The sequence below is a fragment of the Monodon monoceros genome, unplaced genomic scaffold (assembly GCF_005190385.1).
Source record: "Monodon monoceros isolate NGI ecotype Baffin Bay Population unplaced genomic scaffold, NGI_Narwhal_1 Super_Scaffold_18, whole genome shotgun sequence".
NCBI classification, from domain to species: domain Eukaryota; kingdom Metazoa; phylum Chordata; class Mammalia; order Artiodactyla; family Monodontidae; genus Monodon; species Monodon monoceros.
This window is the reverse complement of record NW_021703774.1, coordinates 24,351,889-24,368,779: the sequence shown is the minus strand read 5'-3', so window position 1 is coordinate 24,368,779 and position 16,891 is coordinate 24,351,889. Positions and strand designations below refer to the sequence as shown.

Genomic DNA, 16,891 nt, shown 5'->3' with positions numbered 1-16,891 from the left:
AAATAAACAAATGGGACCTAATGAAACTTAAAACCTTTTGCAAAGCAATCTACAAACAAGATGAAAAGACAACCCTCACTATGGGAGAAAATATTTGCAAGCGAATCAACAGACAAAGGGTTAATCTCCAAAATATATAAACAGCTCATACAGCTCAGTATTAAAAAAAGAAACAAACCAATCTAAAAATGGGCAGAAGACCTAAATAGACATTTCTCCAAATTAGACATACAGATGGCCAAGAAGCACATGAAAAGCTGCTTAACATCACTAATTATTAGAGAAATGCAAATCAAAACTACAATGAGGGGCTTCCCTGGTGGCGCAGTGGCTGAGAATCTGCCTGCTAATGCAGGGGACACGCTTTCGAGCCCTGGTCTGGGAAGATCCCACCTGCCGCAGAGCGGCTGGGCCCGTGAGCCACAACTACTGAGCCTGCACGTCTGGAGCCTGTGCTCCACAACAAGAGAGGCCGTGATGGTGAGAGGCCTGTGCACCGCGATGAAGAGTGGCCCCCCGCTTGCCACAACTAGAGAAAGCCCTCGCACAGAAATGAAGACCCAACACAGCCAAAAATAAATAAATAAACAAAAACAAACAAAAAAAGCCAAGCATTAAAAAAAAAAATTACAATGAGGTATCATCACCTCACACCAATTAGAATGGGCATCATCAGAAAATCTACAAACAGCAAATGCTGGAGAGGGTGTGGAGAAAAGGGGACCCTCTTGCAATGTTAGTGAGAATGTAAATTGATACAGCCACTATGGAGAACAGTATGGAGGTTCCTTAAAAAACTAAAAATAGAATTACCATATGACCCAGCAATCCTACTACTGGGCATATACCCAGAGGAAACCATAATTCCAAAAGACACATGTGGGCTTCCCTGGTGGTACAGTGGTTGAGAGTCCGCCTGCCAATGCAGGAGACACAGGTTCGTGCCCCGGTCCGGGAAGATCCCACATGCCGCGGAGTGGCTAGGCCCGTGAGCCATGGCCACTGAGCCTGTGCGTCCAGAGCCTGTGCTCCACAACAGGAGAGGCCACAACAGTGAGGCCTGCATACTGCAAAAAAAAAAAAAAAACACACATGCACCTGAATGTTCATTGCAGCACTATTTACAGTAGCCAGCTCATGGAAGCAAGCTAAATGCCCATCTGCAGATTAATGGGTAAAGAAGATGTTATATATATATATAGATATATATTTATATATCTATATATATATATATAAAATGGAATATTACTCAACCATCAAATGGAGTGAAATTGGGTCATTTGTAGAGATGTGGATGTATCTAGAGACTGTCATACAGAGTGAAGTAAGTCAGAAGGAGAAAAACAAGTATATTAACGCATATATGTGGAACCTAGAAAAATGGTACAGATGAACCCATTTGCAGGGCAGAAATAGAGACACAGATGTAGAGAACAAATGTATGGACACCAAGGAAGGAAAGTAGTGGTGGGGTGGTGGTGTTGGGATGAACTGGGAGATTGGGATTGACATGTATACACTAATATGTATAAAATGGATAATAAGAACCTGCTGTATAAAAAAACAAATAAAATTCAAAAAAAACAAACAACTGAAATGTAAGTCCTCCTCCCTGACCAGAATCTTGATTCCTCAGTTCCCTTCTCTATAGGGGAATTTCTTGGGTATCTTTCCAGAAATATTTTAAAGTTCCGGCACTGAGCACTAGCTCAGATCTTAGGGTATGATCTCCTTGCATTCTTTTTTCTGATACACAAATGAGGAGTATACAGTACTATTCTGCTTTTTTAAAAAAGAAAGAAAGAAAAGATGCTGAACATCACTAATCGTCAGGGAAATGCAAATGAAGACCACAGCGAGATATCACTTCATACCCGTTTGAATGGCTTGTATCAAAAAGACAACAAATAGCAAGTGTTGGTGAGGACGTGGAGAAAAGGGAACCCTTCTGCTCTGTTGGTGGGAATGTAAATAGGAGCAGTCACTATGTGAAAATAGTATGGAGATTCCTCAAAAAAGCAAAAGTAGAACTACCATATGATCCAGCAGTTCCACTCCTGGGTATTTATCTGAAGGAAAGGTAAACAGTAATTCAAAATGATACATGCACCCCTGTGCCTATTGCAGCATTATTTATAATAGCCACAATATGGAAGCAAGCTAAGTGCCCATCAGTAGATGAATGGATAAAGATGATGTGTTCTGTACACACACACACGCACGCAGATACATGCATATACAGTGGAATATTACTGAGCCATGAAAAAGATTGGCATCTTGCCATTTGTGATAACATGGATGGACCTGGAGAGTGTTATGCTTAGTGAAATAAGTCAGAGAAAGACAAATACTGTATGATTTCAGTTACATGTGGCATCTAAAAAACTAAATAAGTGAACAAACATAACTAAAGAGAAACAGTCATAGAGAGAACAAACAGGTGGTTGACAGAGGGGAATGGGATGGGAGGAGGAGAGAAATAGGTGAGGGAGATTAAGAGGTACAAATTTCAGTTACAAAATAAATGAGTCACAGGTATGAAATGTACAGTGTGGGGAATATAGTCAATAACTACGTGCTATCTTTGTAATGATGACAGATGACAATGAGATGTATCATGGTGATCACTTTGAAATATATAGAAATATTGAATCACTAGGTTGTATACCAGGAGCTAACAGTATTGCAGGTCAATTATACTTCATAAACAAACAAACTCATAGAGAAAGATCAGATTTGTGGTTACCAGAGTTGTGGGGTGGTGGGAAGGGGAATTGGGTGAAGGTGGTCAAAAGGTACAAGCTTCCAATTACAGGATAAGCAATTACTAGGGATGTAGTGTATAACATGATAAATATAATTAACAGCTATTTGTTATATGTGAAAGTTGTTAAGAGAGTAAATCATAAGGGTTCTCATCACAAGAAAAACATTTTTTTTCTATTTCTTTAATGTTTTATCTATATGAAATAAACTTATTGTGGGATTCATTTTGTGTTTTATGTAAGTCAAATTGTTAGGCTGTACACCTGAAAGTTATACAGTGCTGTATGTCAATTACATCTCAATAAAACTGGAAGAAAAAAATTTTAATAAGTAAGTAAAATAACTTAGAAAATGGATCTAGCAGGAACCGTGACCATTATACATCTATACTGTCTAAATAACTGAGGTAATCATATGGCGTGTTTTCATTTCCATTATTTAACAGGACCCTTCTTAGACCTCCTTTAGATAATGGAGTCATAAATTCTGTCCTTTATCCTTACTTTGGAAAATCCTGCCCTTCTTTGGCCATATACTTCAAGGGTTTTATTTAAATTCCCTCTACAGAAAATGAGCATTATCAAATTCAATTTTTCAAAGAGGAAATATGGAGTAATATTTGATAATTATGTGGGAAGAATTTAATGAAAAGAAGTATAGAATTTGAGAGGTTAGCCTTATCACAGTCTATATGAAATTAAATAACTTGGGTACAGTAGTGTGGCTGGAGAAAAAGGAAAGAAAACCGTATTTCTCTTAGTCTCTTTGTAGTTCTCTATACAAAGCTTATGTTCCTACATTGGCACTACTACCATTGTGGTTAGAAAATTAGAAGGCAGAAGAATCATCCATGTTTTCACAAATACTGTTCCCGCAAAATAAAATGGCAGGCCATCTCTGGGCCTCGTACTTCCAGAGTCCAAACGACATAAAATTTATAGAAGAGAATTTTCTAAAATAGAAGGAATCACTGTAGGTGATTATCTGTAGAAAGCACAACACTTGGAATTTTAATGCTGAATACGCTACTGGATATAACTGCAATACTATAGTAAGTAAATTAATCCCTGTGCTGTAGGAGTTATGATCTAATAAAGATACGACCCTTCACCAGTCACTGTAATACGATCCTTCACCAGTCACTATAATACACTATAATGCAAAGCCCTGGCGGGCTTTCCATAGACCATATATAGGATTTAGAGGAAAGTAAGTTTACTTCAGGCTCATGTTATAGAGAAATATATGAATTTTTTTAGGGTAGAACTTAACTAGACAGATGGGAGGAAATTTTTTTCTTTTTTAATTTTCTTGGCCGCGCTGTGCAGCATGTGGGATCTTAGTTCCCCAACCAGGGATCGAAGCTGAGCCCCTTGCATTGGAAGTGCAGAGTCTCAACCACTGGACAGCCAGGGATGTCCGGGGAGGAAAATTTTTTAACTGTTAGAATTTGTAATTGCTCAGAAAGGTGCAGAGTATTAATACTAGGGAGATGCAGAATTGGCCAGCTTGGCTAGAGCCGTGGATTTATTTAGAAGGCAGTAGAAGACAGGGTTCTGGGCAAACTCCCCAACCTTTTTGGCACCAGGGACCGGTTTCGTGGAAGACAGTTTTTCCAGGGTTGGGGGGTGGTGTTTCAGGCAGTAACATGAGCGATGGGGAGCGATGGGGAGCGGCAGATGAAACTTCGCTTGCTTGCCCATCACTCACCTCCTGCTGTGCGGCCCCGTTCCTAACAGGCCGCGGACTGCTATAGGTCTGCAGCTCACGGGTTGGGGACCCCTGCTCTAGAGGGCTGGCAGGAGGCAACTTCAGTCATGGTATGCACACGCTAAATTACTGAGAAAGATCCTTTCCAAGCCGGACTAGCTAAAGGTACGTACAGATGCAGACAGTCTATTCAATTTCAATATGAAAATAAGAACTGATGCTGAGATTTCAGTGAAGGGTGAAGTTATAATGTGTAACATTTAAAGTTTAAAACTTTGGTGTGTCATTTCAGGAGCTGTGTGCCAAGGATTTATTCACTGATTTTTTTCCCCCAAGTTTGTGTTAACTTCTTTTTATTAGGAAAAAAGCTTCTGTGGCCATTAGCTCTGGACATCTGAATTCCTTCTGCTCTGCTGGGATCCAGAAGTAGTTCTAAAGTTATCAGACCAAGAGTTTAGAGAGGAAGGCTTAAATTCTTTAGCCTTTCATATGATAAATACATTGACCTTCCCATTTAGTTCTTTCATTTTACGTAAGACATGACTTCAGATTATAGTTAATTCGTTTTTCCTTTGGGAGAATCGAGTTTTTGGTCAGGTTTTAACCTACTTTTCTTTAGATCTCTCTTTTTTTATATTCTTAATTCTTAATTAAGAATATAAATTATATTCTTAATTTATAATATAAATAAAAAAGTTATATAGATCTAATAGAATTGCTTCTATTAACTAATCGCTAATAGAAGCAATCAGATGTCAGCACAATCTTAATTTATTGAGGAGAATAACTTGTGGTTTCTGTGGGGTTTTTTTTTTATGTAATTAGCTTTATTTGAAAATTTTATGATTAACAGGCATAATTGTTTTAAGGTGTTTACCATGATGGAAATTTATCCTAACATAGGCATTTTATTTACCTCTCAAAGGACTTTCTTCAGGAGATACCACACCCTTTATGCAAGAAAATATATTACATGCAGCCATACATGCTGTTAGTGATGAAGAGTCTGCAGAAGTAAATGCTAATGATCAACTAGAAGCCCCGAAGCTGGTTCTGCAATCTCTGTTCTCACTTATACGGGGTGAAGTTGAGCAGTTGGATTCAAGAGCACTTCCCCTTTGCCTTCATCAGGTATCATGTTAAACACTTCACTTTCAGCCTCACTGAAATTCTGGGACCAATATTTGTAATAATCTAAAATCCTATTCTCTGTAATTGATTCTACCCCACCTGTCATTGGTGAGTCCAAGAGGAGGTGACCCTGGATCAGTGGCTGGTAGGAAATTTGGCATATCACTGACTCGTGGCCACACATTGGCTTGGATCATCAATCTATAGTTCATACTGTTGCTAACTTCTTTTGCTTAATGAGTAAGCTGTGTACAAATAAGAGTGAATGTAGTGAGTGCTTAATTAAAATACCAACAAGGTACCAAAAACTAAGCTAGACGCTAGGGAAACAGATTATGTAACAGAGCATGTCCTTAAGAGAGGCACTGTGGAATAGGAGAAACAGTTTGTAGATAACTAATTGTAGAAGTCTGCACAAAGCATTAGAGTAGATATGTGTTTAAGGTTCAGCAGAAGCACAAAATGCATGATTAACTTTGTCCTTTGGACATTAGGGGAATAAAAGGTGATTCTTGAGCTGGGTTTTGCAGGATGTGTAGGCAGGCTCTCACTAGATGAACAAAGTGAGCTGGTACAGAATGAGAGAACAGTCCCTGCAAAGACAGGGATGTTGTTGAAGATTAAGATGTAAAAGAGACAGGAATTAAGACTGCGTAGCTTGTGCCATTAAAGGCTTACTTTTAGAGGCTGAGAGCCTTTTTTAAAAAAAATTTATTTATTTATTTTTGGCTGCATTGGGTCTTCGTTGCTGTGTGCGGGCTTTCTCTAGTTGTGGTGAGCCGGGGCTGCTCTTCGTTGCAGTGCACGGGCTTCTCATTGAGGTGGCTTCTCTTTGTTGGGGAGCATGGGCTCTAGGCACACGGGCTTCAGTAGTTGTGTCATGTGGGCTCGGTAGTTGTGGTGCACATGCTTAGTTGCTCCGCAGCATGTGGGATCTTCCTGGACCAGGGTTCGAACCCGTGTTCCCTGCATTGGCAGGCAGATTCTTAACCACTGTGCCACCAGGGAAGCCCGAGGCTGAGAGCTTTTAATTATGCAGGTGCCATAATTTGAATTTTAGAAAAATAACTCTTTTGATGATTGGGAGGGTAAGCTAGAAGATGGAGAGCCTGGAGACTGGGAGATCTATAGGACAGTGATGAGGAAGATACACAAGAGATAATTCCAAAAAGATTAAGATATTTATGAGCTGTGTTTTATTTTCTTTTAAAATGAAAATAATTTGTATATGGGTGTGGAAAAAGCTTCACTTTTTATTTCACTCCTCCTGTTTCATTTAACTTTTGCAGTGAGCAGTGAATAATTTTTAAGAAGTAAAACAACTTTTGTCCTAAGGCAGGAAAACATATATTCTTACAACTTTATGTTACCTCCTTGGTGGACTTGAAGAATGCCTTTGAGAAAATGTGTACTACTTTTTGACCTCTAATGTGTTACTGACATATATGCTATATGTTTATCATAGTTGAGAACTGTAGTTGAGAACCACCAATATTAAGGCAGCTTTCTAATCTTTCAGCCTTCCTTGAATTTGTACAGTGGATTGAGTTTGTAAAGGGTATTTGCATTAACTGTTATTTCATTCTCCAAACAATCTAGAGAGGTAATTATTACCACCGTCTTTACAAGTAGGGAGGCTCAGACTCCCTCACAAAGCAAGTTCCTTATAATTCTAGGGCTACAATTTGTTAGTTCCATTCAATGAATCTGTTTTGGGGACAGCTTGGGAGAAATTCGACTATGGACTGTATATTAAATAATACTGTTGCATCGGTGTCAGGTTTCTTGAGATTGATAATGGAATTGAAGGTCATGTGGGAGAGTATCTTTATTCTTGGGAGATACATGTGCAAGTAGTACTTAGGAGTGAAGTGATACAATGCCTGCAGCTTAAGATATTTCAGTGGGAAGATATATGTAAGGGAGGGAAAGACAGAGAGAGAAAGCAAATTTGGCGAAATGTCAATAATTGACGAATCTAAATAAAAGGTATATGGCTGTTGATTTTACTGTTCTTTGAACTCTTCTGTAGAATTTCGATAAAAAGTTGGGGAAAAGGACATTTGGAGTAAATGGAAATAGCAAGTGTAGTCAAATCTTTTCAAGCAGTTTATGTCACTGGGCTATTACATTAAAGGTAAGAAGAATTCTCTTTTCTACAGGCAGGTGATCCTACAGCTGAAGCAGATCTAGTAGAAAATCACATTTTTAGGCAGGAAGACGATAACAGTCTTGATCAGATGAAGATTATTTTTTTTATGTCTCAAAGTAAAATTCTACCTTCATCCCCCAGAAACATGTCAGTTTGCTGGGTCCCGTATGTTATGCTTCTTATATATCTCAGCAATCTGTCCTCTCCTGGCAAAGGAGCTTAGAAAGTATAGTGAGTTTTTTTTTTTTAATGCCACTTTTTAAAAATTTATTTAATTAAAAAGAATATATTTACTTAGGCTGCGCTGGGTCTTAGTTGTAGCATGCGGGATCTTCATTGCGGCATGCATGCGGGATCTAGTTCCCCAACCAGGGATCGAACCGGGGCCCACTGCATTGGGAATGCAGAGCCCTGCCCACTGAACCACCAGGGAAGTCCCTATAGTGATGGTTTTAAAGTATGAGCTTTGGCTCTACCACTAACAAGCAAAGTAGCTTTTAGTTTCTTTTCCTGTAAAGTTGTAGAGGACTCAGTGAAATAATGCAGTAAAAGTACTTAACATAGTACTTGGTACACTTAACATAAAAGCTAAATAAATATTAAGCATTTTAACTATATTTCTCTGTCACTACTTCAAACATTGCTTGTTGGAAAGAGATGCTGAAGCCTGCAGTAAGCTGAGACATCAGGGCAACAGGAGTCAGCTGATGGCTGCCTTCCTCAGCCCAAGAATACAAAATATCCTGTCACCTCCCAAGGGAGACACAAATCAGGGAGAAGTGGAGTGAGTTTTTCTTCTTTTCATTATTTAGTAATTCCCACTCTCATACTGTACCTTTCACTTGGATTGACAGTTGTTGACATTTTGCCAGATTTTCGTTTTCCTCCTACCCCCCAACCCCTCTCCACGCACATATTTTCCACTGACACATTTTAAAGTAATTTTCAGGCATTATATCACTTCACCCTTAAATATCAATACTTGTGCATAAATTCCCCAAGAACAATGATACTCTCCTACATAACCTACAATGCCATTATGAACCCCAGGAAATGAGACATTGGTTTAATATTATTTAACATACAGCCTATATTTGTTTCCCTCAAGTTATTCCACAAATATTCTTTATAAATAGTTTTCCCCAGATCCAGGATCCAGTGAAGGAGCACACAGTGGGAAGATTCTTTAGTCTTTGGTAATCCAGAACAATTCCCTGCCTTTTGTTTTGTTTATTTGCTTGTTTGTTTATACTTTTATAACATTGACACTTCTGAAGACTCAAGAATTCTTGTAAAATGTCCCGTGATTAGGATCTGCCTGATTATTTCTTCATGATTTGATTCAGGTTGAAATATATTGGCCAAGAATTCTACCTAGGTAACATTCCATACTCAGTTCTCTTTTTTTTTTTTTTGTGATACATGGGCCTCTCACTGTTGTGGCCTCTCCCGTTGCGGAGCGCAGGCTCAGCGGCCATGGCTCACGGGCCTAGATGCTCTGCGGCATGTAGGATCCTCCCGGACCAGGGTGTGAACCTGCGTCCCCTGCATCGGCAGGTGGACTCTCAACCACTGTGCCACCAGGGAAGCCCCTCAGTTCTCTTTTGAACTCACTCCAATCTGGCCTTTGTGCCAACTACTCCATCAAAGTTGCATTGTAAAGGCCAGGTGTGACCTCCATGTTGCGTGCCCATGCGAATCTAGTGGTCAGTCCTCAGTTTTCATCTTACTGGAAGTATCAGAATCTCTGACAAGTTGACCACATACTCTATTTTACAGCATTTTCTTTTTTTGCCTTTTAGGACCCCTCACTTTTGGCTTTTATATCTTACCTCACTGGACATACCTTCTCTGGCTCATTTGTTGAGTCCTCCAAGTTTTACTAATTCTTAAACATTGAAGGGCTTCAGGATTCAATTCTGAACTACAGACTTAAACATCCAGCTTCCTGAGGCATCTCATGGGCATTTCAAACTTAAGATGCCCAAAATCAAACTTTGATTTTTTTCTCCAAAATCTTTTGCTTTCCTAGTCTTCCCCCTTTTGTTAAATGGCAACTCCATCCCTCCAGTTGCTGAGACCAAATACTTTGAAGTCATCCTTCACTTTCCCCCACGTCCAAATCCAGTCAGCAAGTCCTGCCACTCTATTTCAAAATATATCCAGATTCTGACCTCTTCTTACCTCCTGCATTGCCACCATCTCAGTGCAAGATATTATCAAATCTCACTTGGATTCTTGCAGTAAACTAATTGTAGAAACCTCCTTGCTTTACCTTTACTTCCATTTAGGTTTTTTTCTCTCTACACAGCAGTCATTGTGATTCAGATAAAATGTTACGTCAGATCATGTTACTTCTCTGCTCAAAGCCATCCACTGACTTCTCTTCTCATTCAGAGTAAAAGCCAAAACCCTTACCATGGCCTACAAGATCCTACATGATTTGGCCATGTTACCTCTTAGGCCTTAATTCCTAAAACTCTCCTTCTTGTTCACTCCTTTCCAGGTACACTGGCCTCCTAGCAGTTTGTCAGATATACCAAGAATGTTCCTACATCAGGGTCTGTGGTACTTCCTTTCCATCCTTTCTCAGGAAGCCGCTAGATGATGTACTCCATCAAAACAAGGGAGTAAACCAAGGAACAGGAAGATTGAGATATAGGAAACTGGGGATGCTACCAGGAGAGAGGTGAAGGGAGATTCTAAGATGACAGCTTTGTACCAAAAAGGAGAGAGTAACCACTTCTATTTGAGCAGATCAGAAGGGTCTGGGGAGGAACTTTTATATCATTTTCCTATTTCTGAATATTTGCGGTATCTGAATGTATTGAGGGAAGATTTAGACTCCTGGTGGACTATTTAGAGTTGTATAAGTGATAAGTGCATGGAAAACTTTTTTTTAAAAAAAAAGGGAAAAAAAGAAACTCCAGGAAAAACAAAAAGTTTTCAGGAAAGGAAAAATAATGAGTTTACTACTTGGCTTAACTCATAATAAGGTAAACATTAAATGTTTATCTACCTATTACTACAATATCATAACATGGGATAGGTGAATATGTGAGAGAAAGTGTGTGTCGTATATGTTTGTAGGGTTTGGATGGGGAGGAGCAAAAGACCCAATCCTCATTTTCTAAAACTGAAAAAATCAAGAAATAGCAAATATAAGCATAATGTTTAGAGATACAGCAAAAAATATATTTTTAAACAGATAAGAGAAATCTAAGTATGTGCTTGCTCCTGAAGAAAGGAGAATAGGGCAAGAAGGGTAGGGCCTTTTTTAACACACCTCATAGAACTATTTGACTCCTTAAACCATATACATGTGTAATCTTGATAAAAATAAGAGCTAGGGCTTCCCTGGTGGCGCAGTGGTTGAGAGTCTGCCTGCCGATGTAGGAGACACGGGTTCGTGCCCCGGTCTGGGAAGATCCCAAATGCCGCGGAGCGGCTGGGCCCGTGAGCCATGGCCGCTGAGCCTGCGTGTCCGGGGCCTGTGCTCCACAACGGGAGAGGCCACAGCGGTGAGAGGCCCGTGTACCGCAAAAGAAAAAAAAAAAAAAAAGAGCTAAAAGAAGAAATTTATAATTCAGGCATAAGGCTAGGATATCCAGTTGAAAGGAATGGTAGTACCACTAACAGAAATAAGGAAGTATGGATGGGAAGAGTTAATTAGGGGACAATTATATATATATATATTTTTTTTTTTTTTTTTTTTTTTTTTTTTTCGGGGGCCTCTCCCTTTTTTGGCCCCCCCCGTTGCAGAGCACAGGCTCCAGCCGCGCAGGCTCAGCGGCCATGGCTCACGGGCCCAGCCGCTCCGCAGCATGTGGGATCTTCCCAGACCGGGGCACGAACCCGTGTCCCCTGCATCGGCAGGTGGACTCTCAACCACTGTGCCACCAGGGAAGCCCAGACAATTATATTATTTTTAACATGATATTATATGGATGAATATATGCTAAAGGCCATTTGATATAATGACTACGATTACTTTAGATATACACTTAACTTTTAGCTCTTGGAACTCTTGAAGATTGCATTTAAAAATTATTTTTCTTGGGTTTGAGTAATCTTCCTACACTGACTTAGTTAATATGACTGCAGGTTAGCTTTAAATATGTAACTGAAGTCATAAACTTAGAAGTTTCTCATATAGAAGTAAGAAGAAAAAGATCAAGTGCTGTACTCTGTGCTCAGTGAGCTTATACTGAAACTCATCTCAGACTCAGGCAGGATATGTCTCCGCTGGGATCCTTGAAGCCACTCTGTAAGACTATGGACGAAAAACTACACCTTCCTAATTCCCTTTCTTTTGTTTCTGGTAGGTAAAAGAAGCCTGAAACCAGGAGAACCTTAAAATTATTACCATCCCAGAGTGATTTTCAACTTACTTCTTCACATAATTCTACTCTGCCTCTCTCACTTCTAGTCCAGAGTCAGACTCGAAAACCATTTTAAGCACTTACTGCTATGTGCTGGGCACTGTGCTAGATGCACATTCCCTCACTTAGTCCTTACAGCAGCCATGTCTCAGAGTTGTAGGTATTATTGTCCCTATTTTACAGATAAGGAAGCTGAGTTTGAGACTCAACATGTCCAGGGTCACACAGCTGGTAGTGGCAAAGCTTGGACTAGAACGCAGTCAGGTTATTCACTTTCAAACCTCACGTTTTTCTGTTATACCAGGCTACCTCCCAGATCTAGACATATGGGGCATCAAAGAAAATCACATTTTCTTTTGCCCTGCTAGACTTGCCAGGGGTAGGTTTTTATAGGGGATATGATCTGTATATTTATTTTTCAAGCTGCCCTTTCACCTTGGAAATGTCTTTTATTTTTGAGACCTTGGGTTTCATGACCCTGTCTTTTTATATATATATATATATATATATATATATATATATATAAATTTATTTATTTATTTTTGGCTGCGTTGGGTCTTCGTTGCTGTGCGTGGGGTCTATTCTCCGTTGCGGTGCGCAGGCTTCTTATTGCGGTGGAGCACGGGCTCTAGGCATGCAGGCTTAAGTAGCTGTGGCTTGCAGGCTCAGTAGTTGTGGCTCGCTGGCTCTAGAGCGCAGGCTCAGTAGTTGTGGTGCACGGGCTTAGTTGCTCCATGGCATGTGGGATCTTCCCAGACCAGGCCTCAAACTTGTGTCCCCTGCATTGGCAGGCAGACTCTTAACCACTGCGCCACCAGGGAAGTCCCATGACCCTGTCTTTTTGGTTGCACTTATGGTACTAGAACTGTCACGGAAATCTGAAAGCTAATTGATTAACAGTTTACAAAGAGGTGATTGAGTACATCTATATTGTATGTTGCTCCTGGAAGAATGTTAGATATATAGAATAAATTTTAAGCTAGGCAAATATTTCCTTTAAAACTATCCTTTTTCCACTGTGGGATTTGGGAAAGACCATTCCTTTTTATTGCTAGCTTATAGGTTTGACAAGTGCTTTATTGCTCTTTGCCTTGGCAGCTACCTGGAAAATGGAGATAGTGATCTATAAATGGAATACCTTTTTCACTAGAGACTTACTAAAAATCAGTGGAAACTGTTTGAAAGTGTAAAGTACTTAATGAAATATTTTAAATATGACAGTAGTCAATTTATGAAAATATTTCTCAGTGAATACTTTCGGTTTTACTATTCTATTTATAAATGCTATATCTAAATGAAGATCTAAATAAAAGATCCCAAAGTTTTTAGAATAAAAGAATTTTTAAATTTAGAGGTGCCCTAGAATGAATCTGCTAAGTGATAAGCCTCAACTGGGTCCAGATCATGAGTCTCTGGACCCCACCCTCCCATCCAGTGCCCTTTATACTGTGCAGCACTTTGTATATATTCCAAAGATCATTGCTCAACTATTAGCACTTGGTCTGTCCTTTTCTGAAATATCAAAAAAGAATGAAAAATCAGTGTCCCATGAGGTAGTTTGTGAAACAGAAATGAAATGAATAGGTTTTAAGATTTCATGTGACATGACATATTTCAACTTTTTAATTTACGATAAAGTCATCCTTTCACTCATAATATACTTTTATAAGCCTCAGTAGCATTTCCTTCATTGTTTAGAGTTCTTACTTGTAAACTCTAATGAATCAGTGATGTTTGCTTTGACTTGAAATAGAGTAGGAAGAATGAGATTGTATATGGACCAAAGAATGTCTATGTTTGCTTTTCTTGAGATAAGTGACTTCAGAAATGTGTCCTGTGCCTACAGTCTGATTTTTTCTGAACTGGCGAATGTAGTTAAATAAGAGTTTTCTTAGCTCAATATCAAAGACTTTGAGAATTTCAAGGTCTTGGTTTCTTCTAAATTTGTCTTTTCATCCAAATGTTAATTTAATTTCCTCTGTTTTTTATTTGTTTTTAACAGATAGCAGAGTCCTATTTTCAGGAGGAGGACTGTATCCTTTTCTTAATTACAAGAAGAAATTCACAGATTTCTTAGAGAACTGCCCATTTTTAAAAACTGAGATTTACGTACAATGAAATGTATAATCTGTTGTTTTCACTGGGTTTTAATTGTTGTATGCGCCAGTGTAACCATCTCAGAAAACAAGATGTAGGGAATTTGTCACTCCAGAAAATTCTCTAGAAGCACCCAAATTTGACCTCCCATGAACAAGCCCTAATTTTACCAAAATCTAAATATTTGTGTGTTGGGGGGAGGGGGGAAAGCATGTTGCAAAAAACAAACAACAAAAAAAAACCCATTGAATTTTTTTTCTTTTGAATTAAACAGAAGTACAAGTCAAGTAATATTCGTATGTTAAGAGTCTGTCAAGTGTATTATACATAGTAAATCTCATAACTGTCTTATTGTAGCTATATATCAGTAAAGGGAAGATTGAGTTCTTCACTAGTAATAAACAGAATAAATGTTCTCAAAGGAGACTGCATGTTAACTTTTGTATAGGAAAGATTTATTCCCTTAGCTTTTAAATTTTCCTCATTTGAAATTGTTTTTGAAAGATGGCCCAATATATTCTCTAGAAAGAATGTATCCTAAGTATCTCTATTTCCCTATTTGTGTGATTTCTTTTTCCTCCTAACCTTATTGACTTTCACCACAGATTGAGGGATAAGCCGTTATCATCCTGAACCCTATCCAGTAAACTACGAAATGAAACTTCAGACAGTGGCAGTTCATTTCTCAGTATGTAGGAAATCAAATTCTTATGGAAAGGAAGCTAGAGCTACCCAAATAATGAGTATGATGTAGTGCAGTTCAGATCAGCATCAGCATCCCTGGGAGCTTCTTAGAAACGAAAATTCATGGGCCTTAGAATCAGAGCTTCTGGGGATCAGACCCATGAATCTCTATTTTAGCAAGATTTTCAAATACTTTTTATGTTCAGTAAAGTTTGAGAAACATTGGTATACTTTTAAGCCATGCACAGAGGAAAATGGAATTGTCTCTGCTTCTCCCTGACCTATTTTATGATTCCTGGCATATCTTTTAAGACTACAAATGAGAGAGAGAATTAAACCTCTGAGTGATCATGGGAAGGACAAAAAGCTAAAACAGTGAGTTTTTTCTCTTCCTTCTTTCTGGGTCAACATTTAGAACATGGCCCAAAGGAAGGTAGACAGTTGCACAATTTATTATGACCTCATGTGATGCTAAATGTGTGATACAGATGGAGAAGACAGCAGTTTATAAGAAAATCTACCAAAAAAGCAGAAGCACATAACTATGAAAATCACTGTGGCAAGTTAATTTTTTTTAAGTGTTTGGTGAGAAATAAGTAAAGGATCACAGGCAGTTGAAATCAGAAACAAACATTTGACTAGAGGGTAACATAGTTGCTTGACAGAAGGTAATATAAGGAGAGAAAAAAAGGGGGGGGAACACTTAGATACAGGATTCCACATGGGTCCTATTTCTAATTAAATTATATTTAATTGACTCTCCTAGAGATATTATTAGCAAGCAGCCATTCCTTGAACGTTAAAACCTTCTTTTTATTTCTACTGTTTGCTGATAGAATAGAACCCAGGTAGCTACTGCATGATATGCTACATTAAAATTTACCTACTTCAAAACCAAGAAACCTTACTTAAGTTTTGTTTAAATTTAAAAGTATTTAGAGTCCTCTCATTTTTTGGTAAGCTTCAAATTTATCAACTGATATAGGACATTATTCTTTAGGCTGGATTTCTATTTTCCTCAAATTTTCTATTCAGATGAGAAAGCAATGAAATTCATTCAGCTCGAACGACTGTATCATGAGCAATTGCTCGCAAATCTTTCTGCCATTCAAGAACAGTGGGGTGAGTACAGACTAACAGAATGTGGAATTATCAATAATCTAACAAGTTGCTCTCTAGAAAGTTAACATATTTGACCTAGTTTTAGGAAATAGACGTTTCTAGTCAAGTTAATGTTGCAAAGAAAGTAGCATTTTTAGCACAAGTTTATGTCACTGTAAGAAAATTTTTCTCTTTGTATTTTGTTCTTCATATCAGTGCCAAGAAAAGAACACTTGCAACTGTTTGCATTTCTTCTGATCCCTTTGTATGCCCTATTGGCTAATTTAGTCTCTGGGATAATATTTACTTAGAATGAAAAGTAATCACTTAGCTATTTCTGTGTTAACTTTGGGGTTGAGAAGATACTTTTGCATGATGATGTTTATCAGTGGTGCCAGTTATCTATTTTTTCCCTCCTAAACATGTTTTGTAACAGCCAGTGACTGACAAATATTTTAAATTTAGAAACAAAATGGAAAACTGTACAACCACATACAGTTACATCTTTGAGGAACTCAGAAAAAGGATTTAATGGTGAGGATTTTGAACGGCTTGCTAAATTTTGCACAACACATCAAGAGTAAGTACTTCAGTATTTGTTTACAATGAGTTTGAATAGAATATTGAAGAAGCACTATAGCATTGAATATTTGAAATACAAGATTCATTTCTTTGTTTTGTTAATGCTTTCAACTGGAGAAATTAAAATTGATAAAATGATTAGGTTCCTTTCTCAGCTTTTATCTGTTTCTTACACTAAACTCAGCGAAAGGTCTACTTTACAAAATTCAAAGCACCTTCTAATTAGAAATTTTTAAATGTAACTTCTAATTTCGATTACTTTTTGGTTAAGAGATTAGGCGATTCA

The 16,891-nt window shown here is 38.3% G+C and overlaps 1 protein-coding gene across 3 annotated transcripts in view; it reads left to right on the top strand.

Moving 5' to 3' along the window:
• Positions 1-16,891, top strand: part of CNST (consortin, connexin sorting protein) — a 118,565-nt gene that overhangs the window by 61,885 nt on the left and 39,789 nt on the right. For all 3 annotated transcript variants that reach the window (XM_029229312.1, XM_029229309.1, XM_029229311.1), the window contains exons 3-6: positions 5,402-5,607; positions 14,144-14,174; positions 15,958-16,044; positions 16,489-16,603. In XM_029229312.1, coding sequence (XP_029085145.1) covers positions 5,402-5,607; positions 14,144-14,174; positions 15,958-16,044; positions 16,489-16,603 — 439 coding nt within the window. The remainder of the gene's footprint in view (positions 1-5,401; positions 5,608-14,143; positions 14,175-15,957; positions 16,045-16,488; positions 16,604-16,891) is intronic.